Below are 21526 nucleotides of genomic sequence, written 5' to 3'. Positions count from 1 at the left end.
CTCAGAGTTACAGTGATGAGCCAGATAAATGAGCTCTCTGTCTTCGTGAAACTTATTCCAATAGGATGCTTCAGACAATATCTAAAAAGAAATTGAATATTATTCAAAGATTAAAATAAATAACCCTCAATCCTTTATATAAATATGTGAAAAGATAAATAGAGGCAAGGAATCAAGCTTCTTTAAAGAAACTTTATTTGTAAATATTTGTAGCTACTACTTTACCTAAAATATTATGCATAACTCCCCTCATTTTGATTGCTGGTTGCATTTGAGTTGTTTCCAAATAATTGTGTATGACAATGAAAGAAACTAGCAATTTTACAGTGGAGAAACCCGGCAGACATTACATTAATCAAGTGATCAGCGTTAACGTTATGGTGATAATGCATGTTGATATCACATGTATCCTGAAAACATGCAAAAAGAAGAGCCCTTCTCTTTTGTAGTACTCTTTCCCCCAAAACATAATCCTAGTCTAATCATGAGAACGTTTATATAAACCCAAATTAAAGAACATACTAACAAAATACCTGAATAGCACACTTCAAAAATGTCAAAACTACACAAAACAAGAAAGAATAAAAAATCGTCACAGAGTAGAAAATGATGAATAACACAATGGGATATCCTGGATTCAATATTGCTAAAATCTGAAAAAAAAATGTATAAAATGTCCAATCTCAAAAATTATTTTGCTCATTATACCTTTGGAATTTAAATCAGTATTATTAGAAAAAATTGATTCCTTTAAATTTCTAGCATTCTTATCTTCAGAAATCTGTTACTTGATGCCAGCAGTAATAATAATAATTATAATAAATTTTCTCCTATGGCTAATTATTACTTTGAGTTGAAAATGCAAAACAAATATTTTAGTATTTTGATGAGTCTGTAATGCAATCTTTTTTCTTAAAAACAATGACACACACTCCAATTTCACATTCTGTCTTTAACTACCCTTTTATTTCCAAATGACCTCTAAAGTTGATATAAATCATTGGCTGTAATCTCCAAGCAAATAAGGTGTTATCATCTACTTTACATGATAATAGAAGCTAAGAAAAATAATGTTCTCAACTTATAATTTTATTTCATTATTTTGGAATGCATACTAGATTTATGGAAAATGTAATTGTTTAGATATACTCTATCATTAATTTCAAGTCAGTAGTTCCATCTTTAAAAAAGGAATAAGGCAAAGTTATTGTTTATTATTATAATAAGATCAAAATAATAAACGTAAAATGTATTAGGTTCAAATAAGTATTTATTGATGGTATTCCACAAGTGTAATAATAACACATGAATTATTTTACACATATGTACTGTTGGAGTCATGCTTATTTTCTAACCAACACAGCATGTCCTTAGTATGTAGCGGTGTCCAAAATAAATGTGGTCCCTGCCCTCATAGCACAGAGTATTCATGCAATTGTAAATTGCAGTTGATGGTATGAATGTAAAGATTAAAAATTGCTGTGGAAGAGAATACTGAAGGTGAGAGAGGATGAAATATATAACGAAGCGTCATCAGTGAAACGTCTAACAAAGGGGCATTGATGCTGGGAGCTGGAGGTTACACTGTCCTTGGTCAGACAAAAAGTGAGGGGAAGAACAGCTCAAACAGCAGCTGTAGCAATCGACAGGCCCTTAAGGCAATAAGAATATGCTGTGCTCACAGGAGGGAAAGCCGGACAGAAATATTAGCTCTCAGTGAGGGAGGGAGAACATAACACGTTGTGGGTTTGAAAGGGCAGCAAGGCCTGATCATTTAGGGAGCTCTGTGTTTTGTTCTGTGTGCATTGAGAGGTCTGTGGAGAATTATCCTGAGGGAGTTAGCTGGTAAACCTTCACATTCCATACACAGCTGCTGTCCAGCTAAGACTGGCAGTCTGTTTACTAAGAAAGGGCAGCATCTGCTCAGTTTAGTATAGCTAGTGCCATTCATTAGGAAGGAGAAAATCCAGAGAGATGCATCAGCCTCGTTGGGTGGTCAAGACAAGAGTTTTTAAAAAACTAAAAAAATATTTTTTGGCATTTTTGTCATAAAAATACTTAATTTTTATTAATCTTTCTGTAATATCACCAAATATTTGTGGAAAATTCTGTGTTTCATGGAAAAACCAATGATTTATCTATATTAGTTTAGAAACACTGACAACTATTAAAAAAGAAAACTTTTTTCACAGCAGGGAATACCATAAAATTCAAAAACTCACTTCACCAGAAATATTATTTTTACCCTCAATTTAACAACATAATATTTAAAATTTGCACTTTATGACATCCCCTACAAATTTAAAGTATTTTCTGTTTTGTTAGTATCACGACCATCCACTCAATTTCCTAACCCAGAACACTCAAAAGTACCTCATAATCTCCACCTTCAAGTCCTCTAAGTATTTGGGGAGAAGGAATTCTGGGAGACAAATGTTATTTTTTGCTCTTAATGTCTGTTAACCAGCCATATGCATGAATTATTCTTTCTGATTTGCTGATAGAAACTTGCCTTAAAACACCATTTAGGACTTGAATTAGACTGCATAGATAGCTAACAAAAATGACAGTCACTTAATCTACTTAAAGAGTTTCTTTTTCTTGCTGACCAAATATCTGGAGCAGGTGTTCTCTGCTGATGGCGATTTGGCCACTTTACAATGTCAGGCTGAGGTCTCTGTGAGTCACTAATCTTTTCCTTCATGGTGACAGGAAGAAGCTCCAGTTTTAGCCTTTTTATCTGCATTTAGACAGGATAAAAGGGAAAGTTCAAAAGGTGAAAGAGAGCTTCTACTAACTGAAACTTACTCCCTTTTAAGGAGCTTATTTGGAAAAAGCCTTCTTATCATAACTACTTTAGAAGAATTCCCAGGCTTATCTCTATCTTCAAAGTCACTTTTTACTTGAACGTATTGCTGTCTATAGCTCTTATCTAGCTAAGAGTCATAATATTTAACTTTAAAATCACCAAAACAGCAGATAGTAGAGAGCAAAATTCCACTTTAATAGCATGGTCTCCTGGAGACATTTTGATTCTCACATATTTCATATATATTTGTATATATTTGCATAATTTATCCCTACAGCCTTCTAGAAGTCAAATAAGAAAAAAAAATTAATTCAAGATCGTAATTGTTATCACAGCCACTCTAATGGTGATTATATATTTGCAATATTACTTCTTTAAAAGAATCCATGGAAAAATACATATTTGTTATATTTTTTGTATTTCTAGTTAGCAAGCTAGTTAGATCCTTACACTACATGTGAGGTGGCATCATATCAATTAAAATTAGCCTATGTTAAAAATGTATACTGTATGCTCTATATCTTCCACTAAACTAAAACAAAAAATTATAGCTAATCAGCCAACAAGGGGTATAAAATAAAATCATAAAATATATTCCATATTTCTTAATGCAGATAAAAATGAAAAATAGAACAAAGCATTAATAGATCAAAGAGAACATGGATAGCAACATGGTGGATTTAAAACTGACAACATTGTTAAATAATTGTGTGTACTTTTAATTCTACCATGTTGCTATATATATGACATATATATACAGATATTATGTTGGAACAAAAGTTATATATATAAAAATATATATAATATATATGATCTAAACACCCCAACTGAAAAGCAGAAATTGCCAAATTGGGTAAAAATGCAAGTCCCAACTATAGATGCCTAGAAAACTCATTTAAAATATAAGAAAAATGAATTCAAATGTATGAGGATAGAAGAAGACATACATAGGTAACATTAATCACACGAAATGTTGAGTGGCTATATTAATATTTAAGCATAGTTGACTCAAAAGCAAAAAATATTCCTAGGAAAAACAAGGGTCATTTCCTAATAACAAAATGTTCAATTTAATAAAAGACTACAACAGTTCTAAATGATTAAACAATAACGAATTCAAAGTATGTAAACAAAACTGATAGACCTGCAAGAAGAAATAAACCAATTTGCTATTGTTACTGGAGATTAAGACCCATCTCTCAATAATTGATCAAGCATGTAGAAACTAAAACAGCAGAAATGGAGCAGAACACTCTTTCAGCCAATTTTATCTAAATGACATGTAGAAAATATTTCATAAAACAGCAGCATAGATGTTCTTTACAAGTACATATGAAAATATTAGCATGAAAAACCTTGTTCTCAGTCCAAAATTAAGAAAATTAGAATATCAGAAAAAATTGAAGTTTATTAAAATTAAAACCCACTTAGTCTCTACATTGGACAAGAAAAGTCACAAATTGAAGACCCGTTTGTACATTAATTAGAACAAGAAGCACAAATGAGACTCAGAGTAAGCAAATGAAAGAAAGTAGAGCAAAAATAAATGCAATAGAATATACAAAAACATCAGAGAAAATTCAATAGAATAAAAAACTGGTTATTTCAGAAATTAAATAAGATTAATAATTATCGAGCTGGTCTGATTGGTAAAAAAAGAAAAAAGACAAGACAGAAATTACCAATATCAAAGGACATGATATTAAGATGTCAGTTCTTCTCAAATTGATCAATAGTTCCAAAATTGTCCTAATGAATATCACACCAAGCTTTCTTGTAGAAATTGACAAACTTATTCTAAAACTCATATAGAAATATGAAGAACCTATAATACCTAAAACTATTTTGATAAAGAAAACAGTTACAATGTTGTAGACAATGTAGTATTTGCAAGAGGATAGATAAATAAATCAATGGAAAAGAATAGCGAGCCCAGAAAAACACCAACACACAATAACTGATTTTAAACACAAGAATAGATCTAATTCTATAGAAAAATGGGTTGTGTTTTTGGTAAATTGAATATCCATATGCAAAAAATAACTGATTCATGTCTCATCAACATACAATAAAAAGAAAAATTAGCCTCACCATCATCAAAGACTCAAATCTCAATTATAAAAGGTAAAAATACAAAACTTGAGAGAATACTTTCACATTTAGGTGAAAATATTTGTGATCTTAAATTAGACAAATATTTTTAAAATATAATACCAAAATTGTGATCCATTAAAAAATATAAATTGGACTTGATCAAAATTGTGAATTTCTGCTCTTCTGCTCATTGAAAGACACTAAAGGAAAATGAAGAGACAAGCCATAGCTTAGGGAAAAATATTTGCAATTCATATATGTATCTGATGAAGAATTAGATCCAAAATATATGAGTAACTTTCAAAACCCAATAATAGGAAAACAACTTTGTAATAAGATTTGAACAGACACTTCTCCAAAGAACATAATAATAGAAATTTGGCACATAAAAATATGCTAAACATTAGTCATTAGTGAAATGGATTTATATCCACAATGAGATACCATTATATTATATATAAAATTAAAAATATTGACTATACTACATGATGGTGAGGCCATGGAGCAGCCAGAACTGTTGTATTCTGCTAGTGGGAGTATAAAATGATACATTCAAACATTAGAAAATAATTTGACAGTTTCTTGAAAAGTAAACATTTACGTCCATATGACATAGCCATTCCATTCTTATGTATTTACCAAGAGTAATAAATGCAAATGTTTTAAAGAGGTTTTCTACATGAATGTTCAAAGCAGCTGTATTCAAAATAGCCAAAACGTGAAAAAAAAACCAAAAACAAATATCCATCAATGAGTTAATGGATAATCAAATTATGATAAGCCTGTACAATGAAATACTGCTCTCCAACAAAAAAGGAAGGACTATATTTGTAGGATGGTTTCACTGTAAGAAAAAAGAAGAAACTATTGATAAACCTAAAACATAGATGAATCACAAACATATATGTGGAGTGAAATTTTCTAGACATAAAGTCCATAATGTACAATTATATAAAGTTCGAGAAAATATAATCTGAACTATATGACAGAGCCGATAAGTTGCTGTCTATGAACGTGGAGGAGCGGCAGGCAGAAGGTTTAAAAAAGGGTAGAGAAACTTTTGGAGGTGATGGAAATACTGTTATCTTGATATGGTTAAATTTTAGTGGTGTATTCATGTCAAAACATGTCATTAATTACACTTTATATATATTCAGTCAATTGTACCTCAGTAAAGTTATTTAAAAAGAAGGAAACAAAGTCCCAATGATAAGCACACCACATAGCCATCATGTCAGAGTAGAGCAAGAGCAAAGACCCCTAGGAAAGAGTTTTTCTAACATGTTGGAAGGATGTAGATGAGGCCGTTGTGTGAGAATTGGATGCATGCAATAAAAATCCCTATTCTGTGGACATAAAGAGTCGCTCAGAGAAAATAAGCACTTGCCCAACATCACAGGTAGTGACTAGTAAAGTTAGATTGATCTCTGGAAGCCTGCATCCTGATTATCTTCAACGAGGATACTCCGCAACCTGTTATTGATGTCTTGCTAGTTGGAGTTTTCTGCTCCATTCTCTTCTCCATGTCTTATACTTGTTCCTCCCTCTGCTTGGACCTCATACAAACCTTTACTGCTTCATGATGGAGATCAGGCATCTCTTTTCTTTACAAGGTTCCTTGTGTTAACCCAAGTTAGTTGTGCAGCCCAGCAATGTCCCACTACTTTACAGAGGACCTCAAATGTTGCACATCTTACATGTTTTGAAACTAGATTTCTGCTTGTTTGCTTCCTTTCTTGAGAACTACTGCTTTATGATAGTTTAATCATTGGCATATGGTTGAATCAGGAAGAACTAGATTTTAAGCAGAATGGCTTCTTTTTTTTCTTTGCTAATGTTTCTTGAGATTCTTAATTGTCTAATCCTAATATTAAGTATTTGAGCCAGGAAGCAAATAGAAGGAAGAAGAAAAGACAAGGAAAACCCCCAAATGCAGATGGGGCACACTTTTAGGGAGCGCTTGGCTAAGGGAATAATATATTTTGGCCCATGTTTTATAGGAATGCTGCATTCTTTTATATCTGCATGTATATGTCTAATAGTAAAGGTTATTTCAAATCTGCTTGGCTTGCATATAACAAAAAAAAAAACAGAAAATAATGTAAAAGATAATCACATCTAAGAGTTTTAGGATATGTCATTGGATCTGAAGAAGAGTTACATAGGAAAGACTCAGAAAGTGAGAAATAGATCAGCTTCCAGATATTGGCAACAGCAGTCTAAACATTCATATAGAGCTCCGTCATTAACTTGACTCAGCTTCCAACTTCTTGTCTTTTAGTTTAAATACTAAATTCTTTCAAGAAGCAATCTGATGAGCCTATCTTTGTTCAGGTAGTTGCTCTTGTACCAATTACCTGAATTCAGTACTTTGGGTTGTAAATATCACCACCTCTGTCCTTGGCTCATTGGTGGTGTAATCCTGTAAATGAGTATAGGGGAATTGATTTCCAAGGAACTGGCATAAAACCAACTGTTGTATACATTTCTGGGGACTATAGTGTGTTTCATTATTATTATTATTATTTGAGGTGGAATTTCTCTCTTGTTGCCCAGGTTAGAGTGCAATGGCGCAATCTCAGCTCACCGCAACCTCCGCCTCCCAGGTTCAAGTGACTCTCCTGCCTCAGCCTCCCGAGTAGCTGGGATTACAGGCGGGCACCACCATTCCTGGATAATTTTGTATTTTTAGTAGAGATGAGGTTTCCTCATGTTTATCAAGCTGGTAGTGAACTCCCTACCTCAGGTGATCCTACTGCCTCAGCCTCCCAAAGTTATGGGATTGTAGACCGGAGCCACTGCGCTTGGCTGTGTTTCATTATTACTATAGATTTCCCATAGACCCCATAAATCCCCCACATGAATAGTCCCCCAACCCCATTGTTGACATCCCCCACCAGAGTGCTACATTGACACACCACTGTCACCTAGTCTGCAGTTTACATTAGGGTTCACTTTTGATGTTGTACATCCTATGGGTTTGGACAAATTTCTCATAACATGTATCTACTATTATAGTAACATACAGACTAGTTTCACAACCCTAACAATACCCTATGCTCTGCCTGTGCACCCCTCCCTCCTCTCAACCCTAGACAACCACAGCCCTTTTTACTGTCTCCATAATGTTGCCTTTTTCTGGACTTCATACAGTTGAAATCATTTAGTAGGTAGCCTTTTCAGATTGGCTTCTTTCACTTAATAATCATTCATGTTTCCTACATGTCTTTTTGTGGCTTGTTAGCTCATTTCTTTTTGAGGCTGAATAATATTCCATCCTGTCTATATGTACCACAGCATATCCATTCACCTGCTGAAGAGCATCATGGTTGCTTCCAAGTTTGGGCGATTATGAATAAAGTTGCTATAAACTTCCATATGCAGGTATTTATATGGAAATAAGTTCTCAACTCGTTTGGGTAAATATAGAGGAGCATGATTTCTGTGTCATTTGCTAAGAATATGTTTAGTTTATCAAGAAACCACCCACTAAACTGTTCTCCAAAATAGCTGTACCATTTTGCGGTCTCACTGGCACATATTGTTCCACATCCCTGCCAGCACTTGATATTGTCAGTGTTTCATTATTCAAAAAATGCAGATTCATACTTAGAAAATAAGATATTAAAGCTTTGATTGTTTTGAAATATGATCCCTTATCATTTCCATTTGATCTCACCCTTAAAAGGAAACACTGTGTTATGAAATAAGAGAAGAATTAAGAAAGTCTTAGTCTGTATGAAAACATCCTTCAATAAATTGTCATCTTGGATATATGTAGATTTGTATCTTCATGCCCACTTGAGTAAATATACAAACCTTAACCTTTGGCAGCTATTTCTGATGCACAGTTATACCCATGTGGCCCTGATGAAACTGAAATAGGAGGTGATTGTGTTGGTAAGTATCATATTTTGCTTTTTAATAATGTATTTATAAACTAGACCATTTCAATGGGTATTATATTCTGCAGCTTTGGATGTTGAATTATGTTGATATTTCACATAACTAAAGTCTGGTAGATATCAAAAATATAAATAACTTTATCATGCCTTTAAGAAATAGTCCTTGAGTTGGCAGAGGTATAGAGAGTTAGGCAAATGTGTACATATTGGTGGAATCATTCATAAGAAAATTTGGCAGTTCATATCAACATTCTTAAAACTCTGTATGTGCTTGTGCCTAAAAATTCTACTTTCAAAAATATGTCTCAGAGAGCTATTTAAGGAAGTGTGCAAGCACAATATTTATAACAAGGCTTGTCTAATAATTGTTTAAAAAAACCTGCAAATATCCAATAACTGCTGATTGATTGATTCAGTATTTCTGATACATAAATAATGACAAAACATTTCACAAACACCAATAAAATATAGGAGTGCATTATACAATACTACAATACTTTTTCTTTTAAGGGAACAATTGTATTTGTATCAAATAAATCTTGAAAGATAAACAAACATCAATAATGTTAATTAGTGATCAAAATTTTTCTCTTCCTTTCAATGTATACTTTTTATTTTCTATTTTTTAAATGTTTTGAAGTCTTTCAAATATTAAGAAATCCTCCTACTATAATATGCTTTAAAATAAATTAAGTAGATTAAGTGATAAAATGTCTGTCTTCTACCTACATGTTGGGCAGAAATTGAAATTATTTATTGAAACATTAGCATTTGTATGGGATTATTAGACTTATTATATTTTCTGTTAGACAAATATGATATCTGAAATGCACGAGAGACTGTTGACAAATAATTAATTAGCAGAGGTGTTTTATATGGTGGAACAAGCCATAAATACTTAAAATAAATCAGGATAGATCATATAATGTTCAAATATCAAGCCTAAAAATTATTATGCTAGGTATTTTTAAAAGACTTTTGTAATAATCTATAAAATTATCACTCCAAATTGATTTTTCATGCTCCATTTGATATCCTATTCCAAATGGATTTTCTAGCCTCTTTTTTTCTGTATATTTTAAATAAGGTATTATTATATCTGAAGGTCAATTTAATTAAGCCCTGTGATTTAAGTTCGTAAAACAATAAAACAATATTCATAATAGCAACATTAAACATAAAATGTAATTATTTGACTACTCTGCGTAATAGATGTAAATTCTCTTTATAATGTATATGTATTATAGCAAAATCACTTTTTTCTCTTGAATAAATAATAAATTTCACCTACCTTTTATGCTCTTTAGAACATTTATGCAATTAATTGAAAACAGAAAACCCTGCTATGCAAATTGAACACAATTTGGGGAAGTAACACTAAATGAAAATATTGAGTCAAAAGTCAACAGATCAAGCTTCGTGACAAAATGTATTAATATATTTAATACATACAAACATTAGAATTGACAAAGAAATAATAATTTTGATTTTCTAAGCAGAAATAATTTGTCTGTTGTTTTTAAACCTTTTTATTTAAATATAACAACTTTTCTTTGATCTTTACTGTTGCAAGCAGTGATCAATCTGCCCATATAGTTCTTTATTCAAAATACTGATTCAAAATTTTAATTGTCATGAATATTTTTTCAGTCATTGGCCTTCTCTTGTTCTTAATAATCATTTCCATAGGCAGCTTTTCCCTGTTTTAAAATAAATGTCCTTTCCTTAATTTATTTAAAGAGAAATTTTTACTCAGATACATAATTAAAAAAATAAAATATATATTCAAAAGTAGTTTATTATTTCCTAAAAGTTTGAATATACTGATTTGGTCTAATGTTTAAAATGTTTAGCAAAATATTTGTTAACTAGGTAAATTTGAAAATAATTCATTTGTCATTGAGACTATAACAAAATAACACTAAAATATCTAAAAGTACATTTTCTCCACAGGAAATATTTTAAGGTCTTCTTAGAATTTTCCAAAATATATATGGCAAGGCTGAAAGATTAGTTTTTTGATTGTCCAAAAATTAGCATATATGCAATAGAAAAATTATACATTTTAGAACATTTTTAAATCTTCTTTTAAAAATTTATCACTCAGATATTTTTCTACTTTCTAAAACAGAACAAAACTAAACAAAAACTTATTCAGAAAACTTTCAGATCCCCAGATTTGATTTTGCAAACACCCAGAGTTCAAAATTATAACATCTTCCTGTGAGTTCCTAGAGGAAACTTCCAGTTTCTTTAATCTCAGAAAAATGAAAAGAATAAGATTACTGTTTAACACTTGATATATTTCACTGAGCTAGTATTATCACCTGCACAACCCAACTCTTTCAACCCAGGATAATGTTGAGTTGAGTTTTAAGAGAAAACTATTAGAGTAAAAGAGAAAGTCATTTGATTTTACATTCTTGTGACTGTTTCTCATTTTAACAAGGAATTGTAATATACTAAACCTTAATTTTGTTTGTTCCGTCTTTTAGAAAAGTTAATTGCTTCAAATAATGCAAATTTCTTTTTAAGAGCTAGACTTTTCAAAGGCAGATATTCAACATACATTAATATAAGCTTGAGCTGATAAGTTGCTTGGTTATCGATATGTGTGTGATTGTGGCTTAGAATGTGAATGTATTACTTTGTTGATTGCTAGAAGTAATCATTTTTTCTGAATTTAGTTTGCTTTTTCTTAAGATGAAGGCCAGCGTCATAGTCCTTGAGTGCTTTTTCCATAGGCTAATCTCCATTCTGTTGGGTTCCTAATTACTTATTATGCACTTTCTACTTCCAGGTCACCTGGCTGCCCCATTTCCACCTCCTCCTGCAGGAAGGCCGGAGGTTCTGGTGGAGGTGATTGAGTCCAGGCTTTTCTGTAGATGTTCTTTTGATGTTCCCCCTACAAACAACTCAGTGGGATTTTACATAGCTTGGTCTAGGCTTTCTTCTCAAGAAGTCAAAGAGGAGCTGAAACAAGAGACCACAGTTCAGGCATTCTCTCTTTTAGAACTTGATGGCATAAATCTCAGACTTGGAGACAGGGTATGTTAATAAACAGTTGGATTTTATTTTCATGAATGTATTGATTTTCAAACACAATTAAAAAATAATAATATCCTTAAAAGTAGATTTTGTGTCCAGAGTATAAAGCACTAATATTTTTCTTTTTGTTTTTCTTCTTGCAATTGTGCTAATTTTAGTATAATTGCTGGATGTGTCAGTGATGTTAGTGACTATGAATATCTCATTTTAGTAACTTGCTAATTATTATTGATTAATCCTTACATATATATATATATATATGTCTCCTTCAGGTTTTAAAATTATATGCATTTATTCTAGAAAAATGTTTTAATTTTTTAAAAGATGATATCACTTTTTAAGTAAAATTATATACATTTATTCTAGAAAAATGTTTTAATTTTTTAAAAGACGATATCACTTTTTAAGTACTTTTTAAAACATCCTAAATACAAAGCCTACTATACTTGATGTTGAGGTTTGAATAAGTAATATTTTATAATGATGGAATTTTTCTCAAATTTCAAGCAAGCTTTTAAATTATTTAGTTATATTATCTCTATATACTATCTATGAAGAATTAAAATTAGGATGTAAAAATGATAATTTACACATTTTCTCCAAAATTGAATTGCTAAGTGATTATTTTTAAATTATATCCATAGATACTCTGTCGTGCTTCTGTTTTTTTCTTGGAGAATCCACATGTACAAAGTATAGCCATTGAAAGCCAAGAATTTTTTGCGGGCATTAAGGTACGTAGCAGTGGGGATGCATCAGAAAGATTATTCTTCTGGAACTATTTTTCCCAAATTATGATCTGTCCATGCTGATTTCTGTACCTCATCACAGACTGAATCAGAATGTTGAGACCCACGAGTTTCTATATTTGAAGAAAAGCCCCAATAATTCTAATGTACAACAAAGTTTGAGGACCCTTGCTAACTAAAGTTGAGATGTACTTTCATTTAAAGAAATAGCTCAAATTAGAATAAAGCAAAAGGTCTATTCCTCTAATTCATTCCATCATGTAACTAAAGTTAGCCTAGTAATATTTAGTTATCATGCACTTTGGAAGACAGATACAAGGACAAGAGGTAGAGTCTCTGATTAGCACAGAATTGACCCAGAGCTCTGAGTTTTAAGGACTGCAAATGTAACTGGGGTTTTTCTTGGGTGCTGGTGAGGCACAGCACCCCTGAGAGAATGCTGTGGGTTCTTGGTCTCCAACCTCTTAAAGAATAAGCGATGAGACCACTGCAGGTGTGCTGTATGCTTGTAAAAGTAAATATCGGACCCAAGAAGTGTTGCAGAAAGGTGATTTTATTTAGGGAGAGAAAAGAGAAGAAAAGGAGAAGAAGAGAAAGGCTTCCACGAAGAGTGTGGAAGAGGATTCCAGAGGGGAAATCCCAGAGGGGAAAGGGAGCTACCTCCATGTGGGAGGGGATTCCAGAGAGCTGGAAATCTGGCGTGGGTGAAGGAACAGAGGAATTTATCCTGGGAGAGATTCCCACCTTCCCAAGTTCCTCTGGCCAATGAAAGGAGTTCCTTAGAACTTAAAAATGATTGACTTTTAGTTTCTTCCCACGCCCATGAAATTCAAACATAAACCATTAAATCTCCTGGATGGAGAGGGATGGGAGTGGGGCATGGTGCTGGGAAATCTTGCCCTTAAAACTATGCCCCATCATGTATTGGGAAAGAGAACACTTTCCCTCTCAAAGACTGAGCTAACTGAACAGAGAAGTACATTTGGTTGTTGCCAGTAGCACCAGGATCCAAGAACTCAAGAGCTATTCTAGCAGATGAGCAGAGGTGACAGGGAATTACTAAGCGGTGGAAGGAGTAGGGGCAATATGAAAAGGTCCAGGCAGGCAAGCCCTGTGGACCTGGAAGGTCTCACCCACAGGACTCAGGTTTGACCTGGACTCATTTCTAGTTCAAGGGTAAGATAAGATAAATGGTAAGGTTGTGAGAATAGGACTTAGGACCAGGATAAACCCTGTTGATGAATAAAGTCCATGTACACACATTAGGAACCAGGAGAAGAAGTGAGAATTGCATAACTGCAGTGTGAGGGGAAGCAGAGGTCAATCCTTGGGGACATAGGAACATTTTGTTCTACGTTGGTTAGCACTCAGCAGACAATGTCAGGTGTCAACAATGGTCAGCACCCCCATCCCCATACTGATTCTGATTAGGCTAACAGGGAGAATATTCAGTACTAAGAAACATCTGTTTTTCTTTTTCTTTTCTTTCTGTTTTTTTTTTTTTTTTTGAGACAGAGTCCTTATCTATTGCTGAGGCTGGAGTGCAGCAATGCTATCTCGGCTCACTGCAACCTCCACTTGCCATGTTCAAGCGATTCTCCTGCTTCAGCCTCCTGAGTAGCTGGGACTAGAGGGGCACACCACCATGTAGCTATTTTTTTATATTTTTAGTAGAGATGGGTTTCACCATGTTGTCCAGGATGGTCTCTATCTCCTGACCTCATGATCCACCCGCCCCGGCCTCCCAAAGTGCTGGGATTACAGGTGTGAGCCACTGCAGCCCGCCAAAACCAAGACTCGAGACTGCATGAAAATATTCCTGCCTCAAAAAAGGATTGGTCTGTGAATGAGAATAGGGCCAGTCCTGGGTTGCAGCAGTACTCGGGAAATCCAGCTCTGGAAATCAGATGCTGAGAAAATAGGCTAAGTGTTGAGATATTTCAGGTGACAACAGTAATTTGATTTATATATTAAAAATACTTAAATTTCTAATTGAGAAAGTGAGTATCAATCCCTAAGAAAAACGAGGCTCTTCAGTTTGTATGTCAGTAAACATTAGTATAAAATGGAAGAAAATAGAAAGATTTCTTTCTCCTTCACTTTCCGGTGCTCACCACAGAACCAGAATCATCGAGGCAGGCTTGGATATGATTTGCCAAACATGCGTTGGGAACCCAATTGAATCTAAACTCAGAGCAGTGCAGCAACTCCATGTATACCTGTGTGTGCTGCTTGTATTTTTATGGGTTTGATTTTAATGGTCCTGCTTAGTTAAAACATTCCAGGGCTTAAGTTATTACCAGCTCTTTAAGCAAAATATGTGCTGTCGAGAAAATGCCCTTTCAAAATTATACCTTAGAATTAAGTTATATTTTAACATAACTTTTCTACATATTTTTTCATACCAGCTACAGCCTGAATTGAGCACTATATCAGAGGATGGGAAAGAATACTACCTGAGGATAGAAAGCACAGTTCCTATTATTTGTTCTGAATTTAGTGTGCTTGATCAAGAATGTAAAATCTCATTAAAACTGAAAACTATTGATCAAGGTAATATACTGACTTCATTTAATCTTATTATTAGATTTCAAACAATAATTTTTTTCCTGTAAGAAAAGTCACTGGAGTGTACTCATATAATAAATCACGTTGCATGTTGACATCAAATTTTAGCTCAATCATATTACTAACACTGGGCCAAATTGATTGCCAAAGCAATTCACATTTCTTTTTGTTGGGCTCAAAGCATACATTAAAAAAAAAGAAGAAAATATAGTGAATAATCTCCTCTTCAACATCATCTTTTTCCTCTCAGTCCTCTTTTTTCTCCTGTTTTCTCAGTCTCCTGTTTATTCCTCTCTTTACTTAGTTTACAGAAATTGAGGGAAACACTGCTCTTTAAGATTTTTCAAATCATCCCCAATGCGAGACATTTGATAAGTTACACTAAAAGTTCAAGCTTATGAAATACAGATCTTATAATGCATCCTTCAGGCTTCTCTCCCTAATGTAAGTTTATGTTTGGGATCTTGTGTCTTAAAATTCTTCTATTTCACTTACTAGTTATGTCGATATTGTGATAGATGGCCACTTATGTGTCCGTGGATAGAGTGAGGAAATCCTCCCACGTAACAAGGTAGAATATGCAAGGATAAACCATGTACAGCAGTGACTGGCTTGGTTGTGTTCTTTTTCCCACCGAGCCTCTGATGTAGAGATCAAAGCAAGTAACAGATACATACATTAAAATACCACCTTTAAGAGAGATTACAATTTGACATACCACATACATTTTCACCATAGAACATAACATTGTCTTTAGTAAATATACCAATCACAAGGTATCTATAGATCTTCGTGTCCATATTATAAATAATTAAATCAGAGAAACAAGAGAATAAAAAAGCGAGGAGAGAGAAATGATGCATTCAAGAAAAGAGATGGCTAAAGAGATAGAGGAATTAAGAGAGGTCGTCTCAGGATGGTTGACAGTTAACAGGCTCAGATAATACCTACCTATTCATTCAGATTTCAGGAGCCCCACAAGCAACACCATATTTTGAATTAGAGCCCAGACATTATACCCTCTCTTGATCTATTTGACACAATTCTACTTCAATCTACCTCTGAAAAGCACGTTATGCAAATATTACTATAGTTTATGGAGACAACAGAAAGAAGATGATTGTTTTTGATGTTTTCCAAAATCATGCTACATTTCCTTCAGTTACAGGTATACTTTAAAATATATTTCCATGCTTTAAATTATTTCAACAAAGCAAGTATTGCTAAAATAATACAATAGCCTAAATATATTTCTACATTTTAGAAGTTTGCTTGCATATTCTTACTCTCTGATAATTAAAAATGGCTTTTTTTTCTGAAGAAAAAAATCTGGATTTCATTCTGGATACTCCTTGTCTTGTCCTCTTTAAGTAGAGTAGCATTAAATCTTTGCTTTCATAGGGAACCAGTTGGTGTCTGAGTATATTTCTAAGCAGACTATGCTGCTGTTCACAGGTTTAAAGATAACAACCCATCATGTATTGTCTTAGGGAATTGATGTTATGGGCTATATCTAAACTGGAGATATTCTGTATTCACCTTAGGAAGTTGGTTAACAGTTTGAATGTTTCTGTTATTTTTTATGTACATGGGAAAATATATATTTATTAAAAATAGCTCAGTGTGCCTATATCTGATTAATATAATTTCATACCTAAAAAATCTGTATGGAAAAAAAGAAGATAGAAATTTTTGTTGACAACTTTTTTTCATTTTTGATTTTTAGGAGGACTTTGGAATCATTAATTGAATATGATAGCATATTTCCTCTGTGGCCAATTTTGGGGGCAAATCTGTTCTTTATGTTTAGTTATGCAAATTTTTAGAGTTCTTTTCTCTTTTTTTGTTATCATCATTTCCTTTCCAAATTATTTTTTATTCTTTGTTATTGAAGTGAGAGAGCATCTCAAGCTTGTGAATATATTGGGACATTGGGAGGTAAAAGAAGATAGCTTGTTACTGTTGTGAGATCATCTTCATTTGTTTTGATTTTTCTCTTTTTTTGAGATGATAAACCCTTTATCAATAATTAAAAGCCATTGCTACTATTCAACAATGGTTGGAACATGAATACGTATGCTAAGAAATTTTACAGAAGTATCTGGGCCCAAGGTACAAATCTTAGACAAAAAAGTCATATTAGTGTATGTAATATGTAAAATTGTGACGTATGTTCTATGTAATACATAAAAGAAAAATTCTGTAGATTCAATAGCTTTGGGTTAATTTAAACAACATTTGCCACCATATATTTTAAGAAAGAGAACATAATTTGAGAATAATCTTACGATTCAGTGTTTCATGTTAATTAATTTTTTACATGCTTGGTTAGTCTATTCCCTTGGAAAATTTTAAACCTATTTTTTCATTAAATAGGTAAAGAGCACCTAGGCTTAAATTTGGCACTGTCTTCCTGTCATATGGACCTTCACCAGACATCTTCCTGTGCTAATGGAACCTGTAGCCACACTTTTGTGTACTACACTGCTGTCACAGATTTCTCTCGAGATGGAGATAGAGTTACAAGCATTGTAGTGCAGCCAATAGTTAATGAGGATTTCCTGTGGAACAGCTACACTCCAGACAGCATCCAGGTTGACAAATTACAAAAATATTACTGCAGTTGAAGCTTTAAAAAGAAATGTGTATTTTGTCATTATGTCTTACAAACTTTTTATGTAAAAAAATTTTTGGTAAATTTGTTTTTAAATAATTCCATTTTCAATAATTATGATAAAAACTATAATTGAAAATTTGTTGAGATTGCTAAGCAATTTTTAAATATATAACTAAATATAATTAATGGTAATATTTACCAAAAATATCTTTGCTTTTAAGATCAGAGTAAAGGATGTCCCAACTGCTTACTGCTATTCATTTACTGACCCACATATAATTACATTTGATGGCAGGTAATTTCCTGAAAGTTTTTTTCTTTTAGTAGTTTTATTTGCTTTGATTTTATTGTTTTATTTTAAACAGCATATTGTTTTATAATTTTTTAGTTCTTGTCACTGAAGTTAGACAGAAAGGCATTACTGGCCTGTTTCAAGAGAATAGTTTATTTATGTAGAATTTTTTGGCCTTAAAATATAGTTCTTAGTTAAAAGCATGATTAATTGCAAGGCCAAACTTGTAAAAATAAAGATTATTACAAATGCAGACAATCTTTTTTCCTGGACCGGTTTTAAATTTTAATAATGATTAAATTATTTGCTCTAAAGATGTTTAGAACATTTACATATGATAATAAAACAATCTTTGAATTTATGCAAAATGATTAAACATATTAGAATTATTTTTAAAAGTAATTACTTCTAAGTCTTGACAAGAATACTCAGGAAACATCTATTATAACTATTACAGATACCTGGATATTTGCCTCTGGAATTTAAAATGAGCAAAAGACCAAAAAATAATCTAAGCTATTTTGTTATTAATATCTATATAGAAGGTTTAAACTCAGTTACATTGTCCTGGGAGATTCATGATTCTGAGATGTCCTTTAGGAAAGTGAAAAGGATGTCTTAGTGTTGCATCAACTTTTTTTCATAATGCAAGATGGTTTGTGGTTTGGTGGTTTGATGGTTTTTTAAAAAAATTGTAATATGATCATTGTCAGTAAAATTATTCGACATATAGAAACCGTTCTATAAAAAAATTATACTCCAATGGTGTCAACAGGTGTTAAGAACCTGAAGGAACTGACCCCATGTGCAAGAATCCTTTATGGTTGTAACTAAAGGCTTAGATGTTTTGGTGGAAAAACCTCAAGAAATCATAGTAGTGATGAATTTAATCTGACAACTCAACAAGATTAATTATGCAACAGCTAGGTGAAAAGCCAAGTTCTAAGTACTGGGGGTATGGCAGTGAACAAAAGAAACACTCTCTAACCTTGTGGAGCTGGCTTTTGAAAAGATGAATAGAGATATAAACACATTTAATAAATAAAATATAAAGGGTATCTGAGGAAGATACTTGCTGTGAAGAAAACTAACTTGGGTGGAAAGGGAAGGCTGAAAAGAGGGGTTGCAATTTATATTAGAGTAGGTACAAAAAGCCATTTGGTGAGGGTGACATTTAACAAGTATGCAAAGTTGAAGGAGATAGCCACATTAGTACACTTAGTAAGAGAAGACCATTCAGTCAGCCTGCCCTGCTCAAGGAGAGCAGCTTGATTGGAGTGGTGAAAGGGAAGAAAGGAGTAGTGGGAGTGATTGAGGTGTTTATGGCAACTTTGTTTCCTTCAGTGCCTAAAAAAAAAAAAATGCTCATGATACAGAAAGCTGTTGCAAATAAGTAACATACTGTTGTGATAATTTACATGATTTTTAACGCAGTTGCCTTTTGTTAATGATAGGGTATATGATAATTTCAAGACTGGAACGTTTGTGCTTTATAAGAGTACATCACGTGATTTTGAAGTCCACGTACGTCAATGGGACTGCGGAAGCCTTCACTACCCAGTGTCATGTAATTGTGGATTTGTTGCCCAAGAAGGAGGTGATATAATTACTTTTGATATGTGCAGTGGTCAGCTACATGAATCACAACCGTATTTACTCGTAAAAAGCCAAGATGTAACCAGGAATATCAAGATAAGTGAATCTTACTTAGGAAGAAAAGTCACAGTATGTATGATTCTTTAACATTAGAAGTATTTTTCCTTTTTCTCCTTTCAAATAAACATCTATTCATCTCTATTAAATTAGGAGCTATTGTTTTTCAATATTGGTTTCTTTAACAAAATAGCATTTATATTAACTATCATCTTAGAAGGAGTACATTTTTTCCCACTTACCACACACAAATAGACACAATGTAATTAAAATCATGTAAAATTTAAACTGTCTTATTTAAGATTTCAGTATGACAACTTGGTGGATTATTCACCAAAATTATTTTTGACAATGTGTGATAAATAGTATATTAGACAGAGATGATAGACATAATTAAGAATAAATATTTAGGAATAATCAACCAGTTTTTGAAACGAATACAGTGTGGTACTACCTCAGGAATGGGCGGGTAGATAAATGTAATGGAATATGGAGTCAGGAAACAAATCTAAGATTATATGTTCACAAATATATATTTACATATGTATTTACATATCTATATGTATGTATATTTATATATGTCTTTACATATATATATACACATATATATGTCTTTGCATATATATATACATACATATATATGTCTTTGCATATATATACATACATATATATGTACTTACATATATATACATACATATATATGTACTTGCATATATATACATACATATATATGTATTTACATATATATATGTGTGTGTGTGTATATATATATATTTGAGATGGAGTTTCGCTCTTGTTGCCCAGGATGGAGTGCAATGGCATGATCTCGGCTCACTGCAACCTTTACCTCCCAGATTCAAGCGGTTCTCCTGCCTCAGCCTCCCAAGTAGCTGGGATTATAGGCATGTATCTACATGCCTGACTAATTGTGTATTTTTAGTAGAGATGGGGTTTCTCCATGTTGGTCAGGCTGGTGTTGAACTCTGATCTCAGGTGATCCACCTGCCTCAGCCTCTCAAATTGCTGGGATTACAGGCATGAGCCAACATACTAATATTTTTAATTCTTTTTTCTTTATTCCTGGCAAGCTAATTTTTTTTAAAGATGATCCTTCATATCTGTGAGTAAGCTATTTATATGTTCAGGTCATGGCCACCTTCCGCACACCTTTTAAACAAGTAATTCCAAGTAAATCAAGTTTAAATTTAAGTAAAGTACTAAAAATTTAAGTGTATGATTGTATAATATTTATTGAAGTAAACAATCATTTTTGAAAATAACATTATATATTTGAATTTCATCACTGAAAACCAAAATGCAAATCAAAAATTGGGAAAATATTTGCTACCCATAAAACCTAGGCCAGATAAAAAACACTCATGTATCACTAATGTATAATCAGCACTCCAATTAAAATGAACAAATAATATAAAAAGCCTTTTCACAAAGGAAATAAAACTGAATATGTTCAAAATTACAAAAAAAAACCAACATAAATATGAAAACGTTAGCCTCATTAGCAGTCAGATAGATAAATACATAAAGATTGAACATCTCTCATACAATATCGGCAAGAGTAGAGATAGTACATTTAGAAACAGTCTTTCCTGGGAACACATATATCATACATATATAACCTGCACCTATGTGTGCTATTCTGCCGTTAAATTTTACTTGTGAAAACTTATTGTAAAAAATAGTTAATGTTTATTGTATCTTTCCTTGTAAGAGGAAAAAGTTAAAATTAGTGACCAATAAAGAGGTTTAATATAATAGAACACTTTATAGTCA

At 32.6% G+C, this 21526-nt stretch overlaps 1 protein-coding gene across 2 annotated transcripts in view; it reads left to right on the top strand.

Annotated features, from left to right (window-relative positions):
* Positions 1-21526, top strand: part of VWDE (von Willebrand factor D and EGF domains) — a 79201-nt gene that overhangs the window by 15040 nt on the left and 42635 nt on the right. For both annotated transcript variants that reach the window (XM_037737318.1, XM_037737317.1), the window contains exons 4-10: positions 8738-8803; positions 11609-11856; positions 12501-12590; positions 15014-15158; positions 17550-17767; positions 18012-18085; positions 19537-19807. In XM_037737318.1, coding sequence (XP_037593246.1) covers positions 8738-8803; positions 11609-11856; positions 12501-12590; positions 15014-15158; positions 17550-17767; positions 18012-18085; positions 19537-19807 — 1112 coding nt within the window. The remainder of the gene's footprint in view (positions 1-8737; positions 8804-11608; positions 11857-12500; positions 12591-15013; positions 15159-17549; positions 17768-18011; positions 18086-19536; positions 19808-21526) is intronic.

The sequence above is a fragment of the Cebus imitator genome, unplaced genomic scaffold, assembly GCF_001604975.1.
Source record: "Cebus imitator isolate Cc_AM_T3 unplaced genomic scaffold, Cebus_imitator-1.0 Scaffold37, whole genome shotgun sequence".
NCBI classification, from domain to species: domain Eukaryota; kingdom Metazoa; phylum Chordata; class Mammalia; order Primates; family Cebidae; genus Cebus; species Cebus imitator.
Note: the sequence above shows the minus strand (reverse complement) of the source record. Positions and strands in the feature narration are given on the sequence as shown.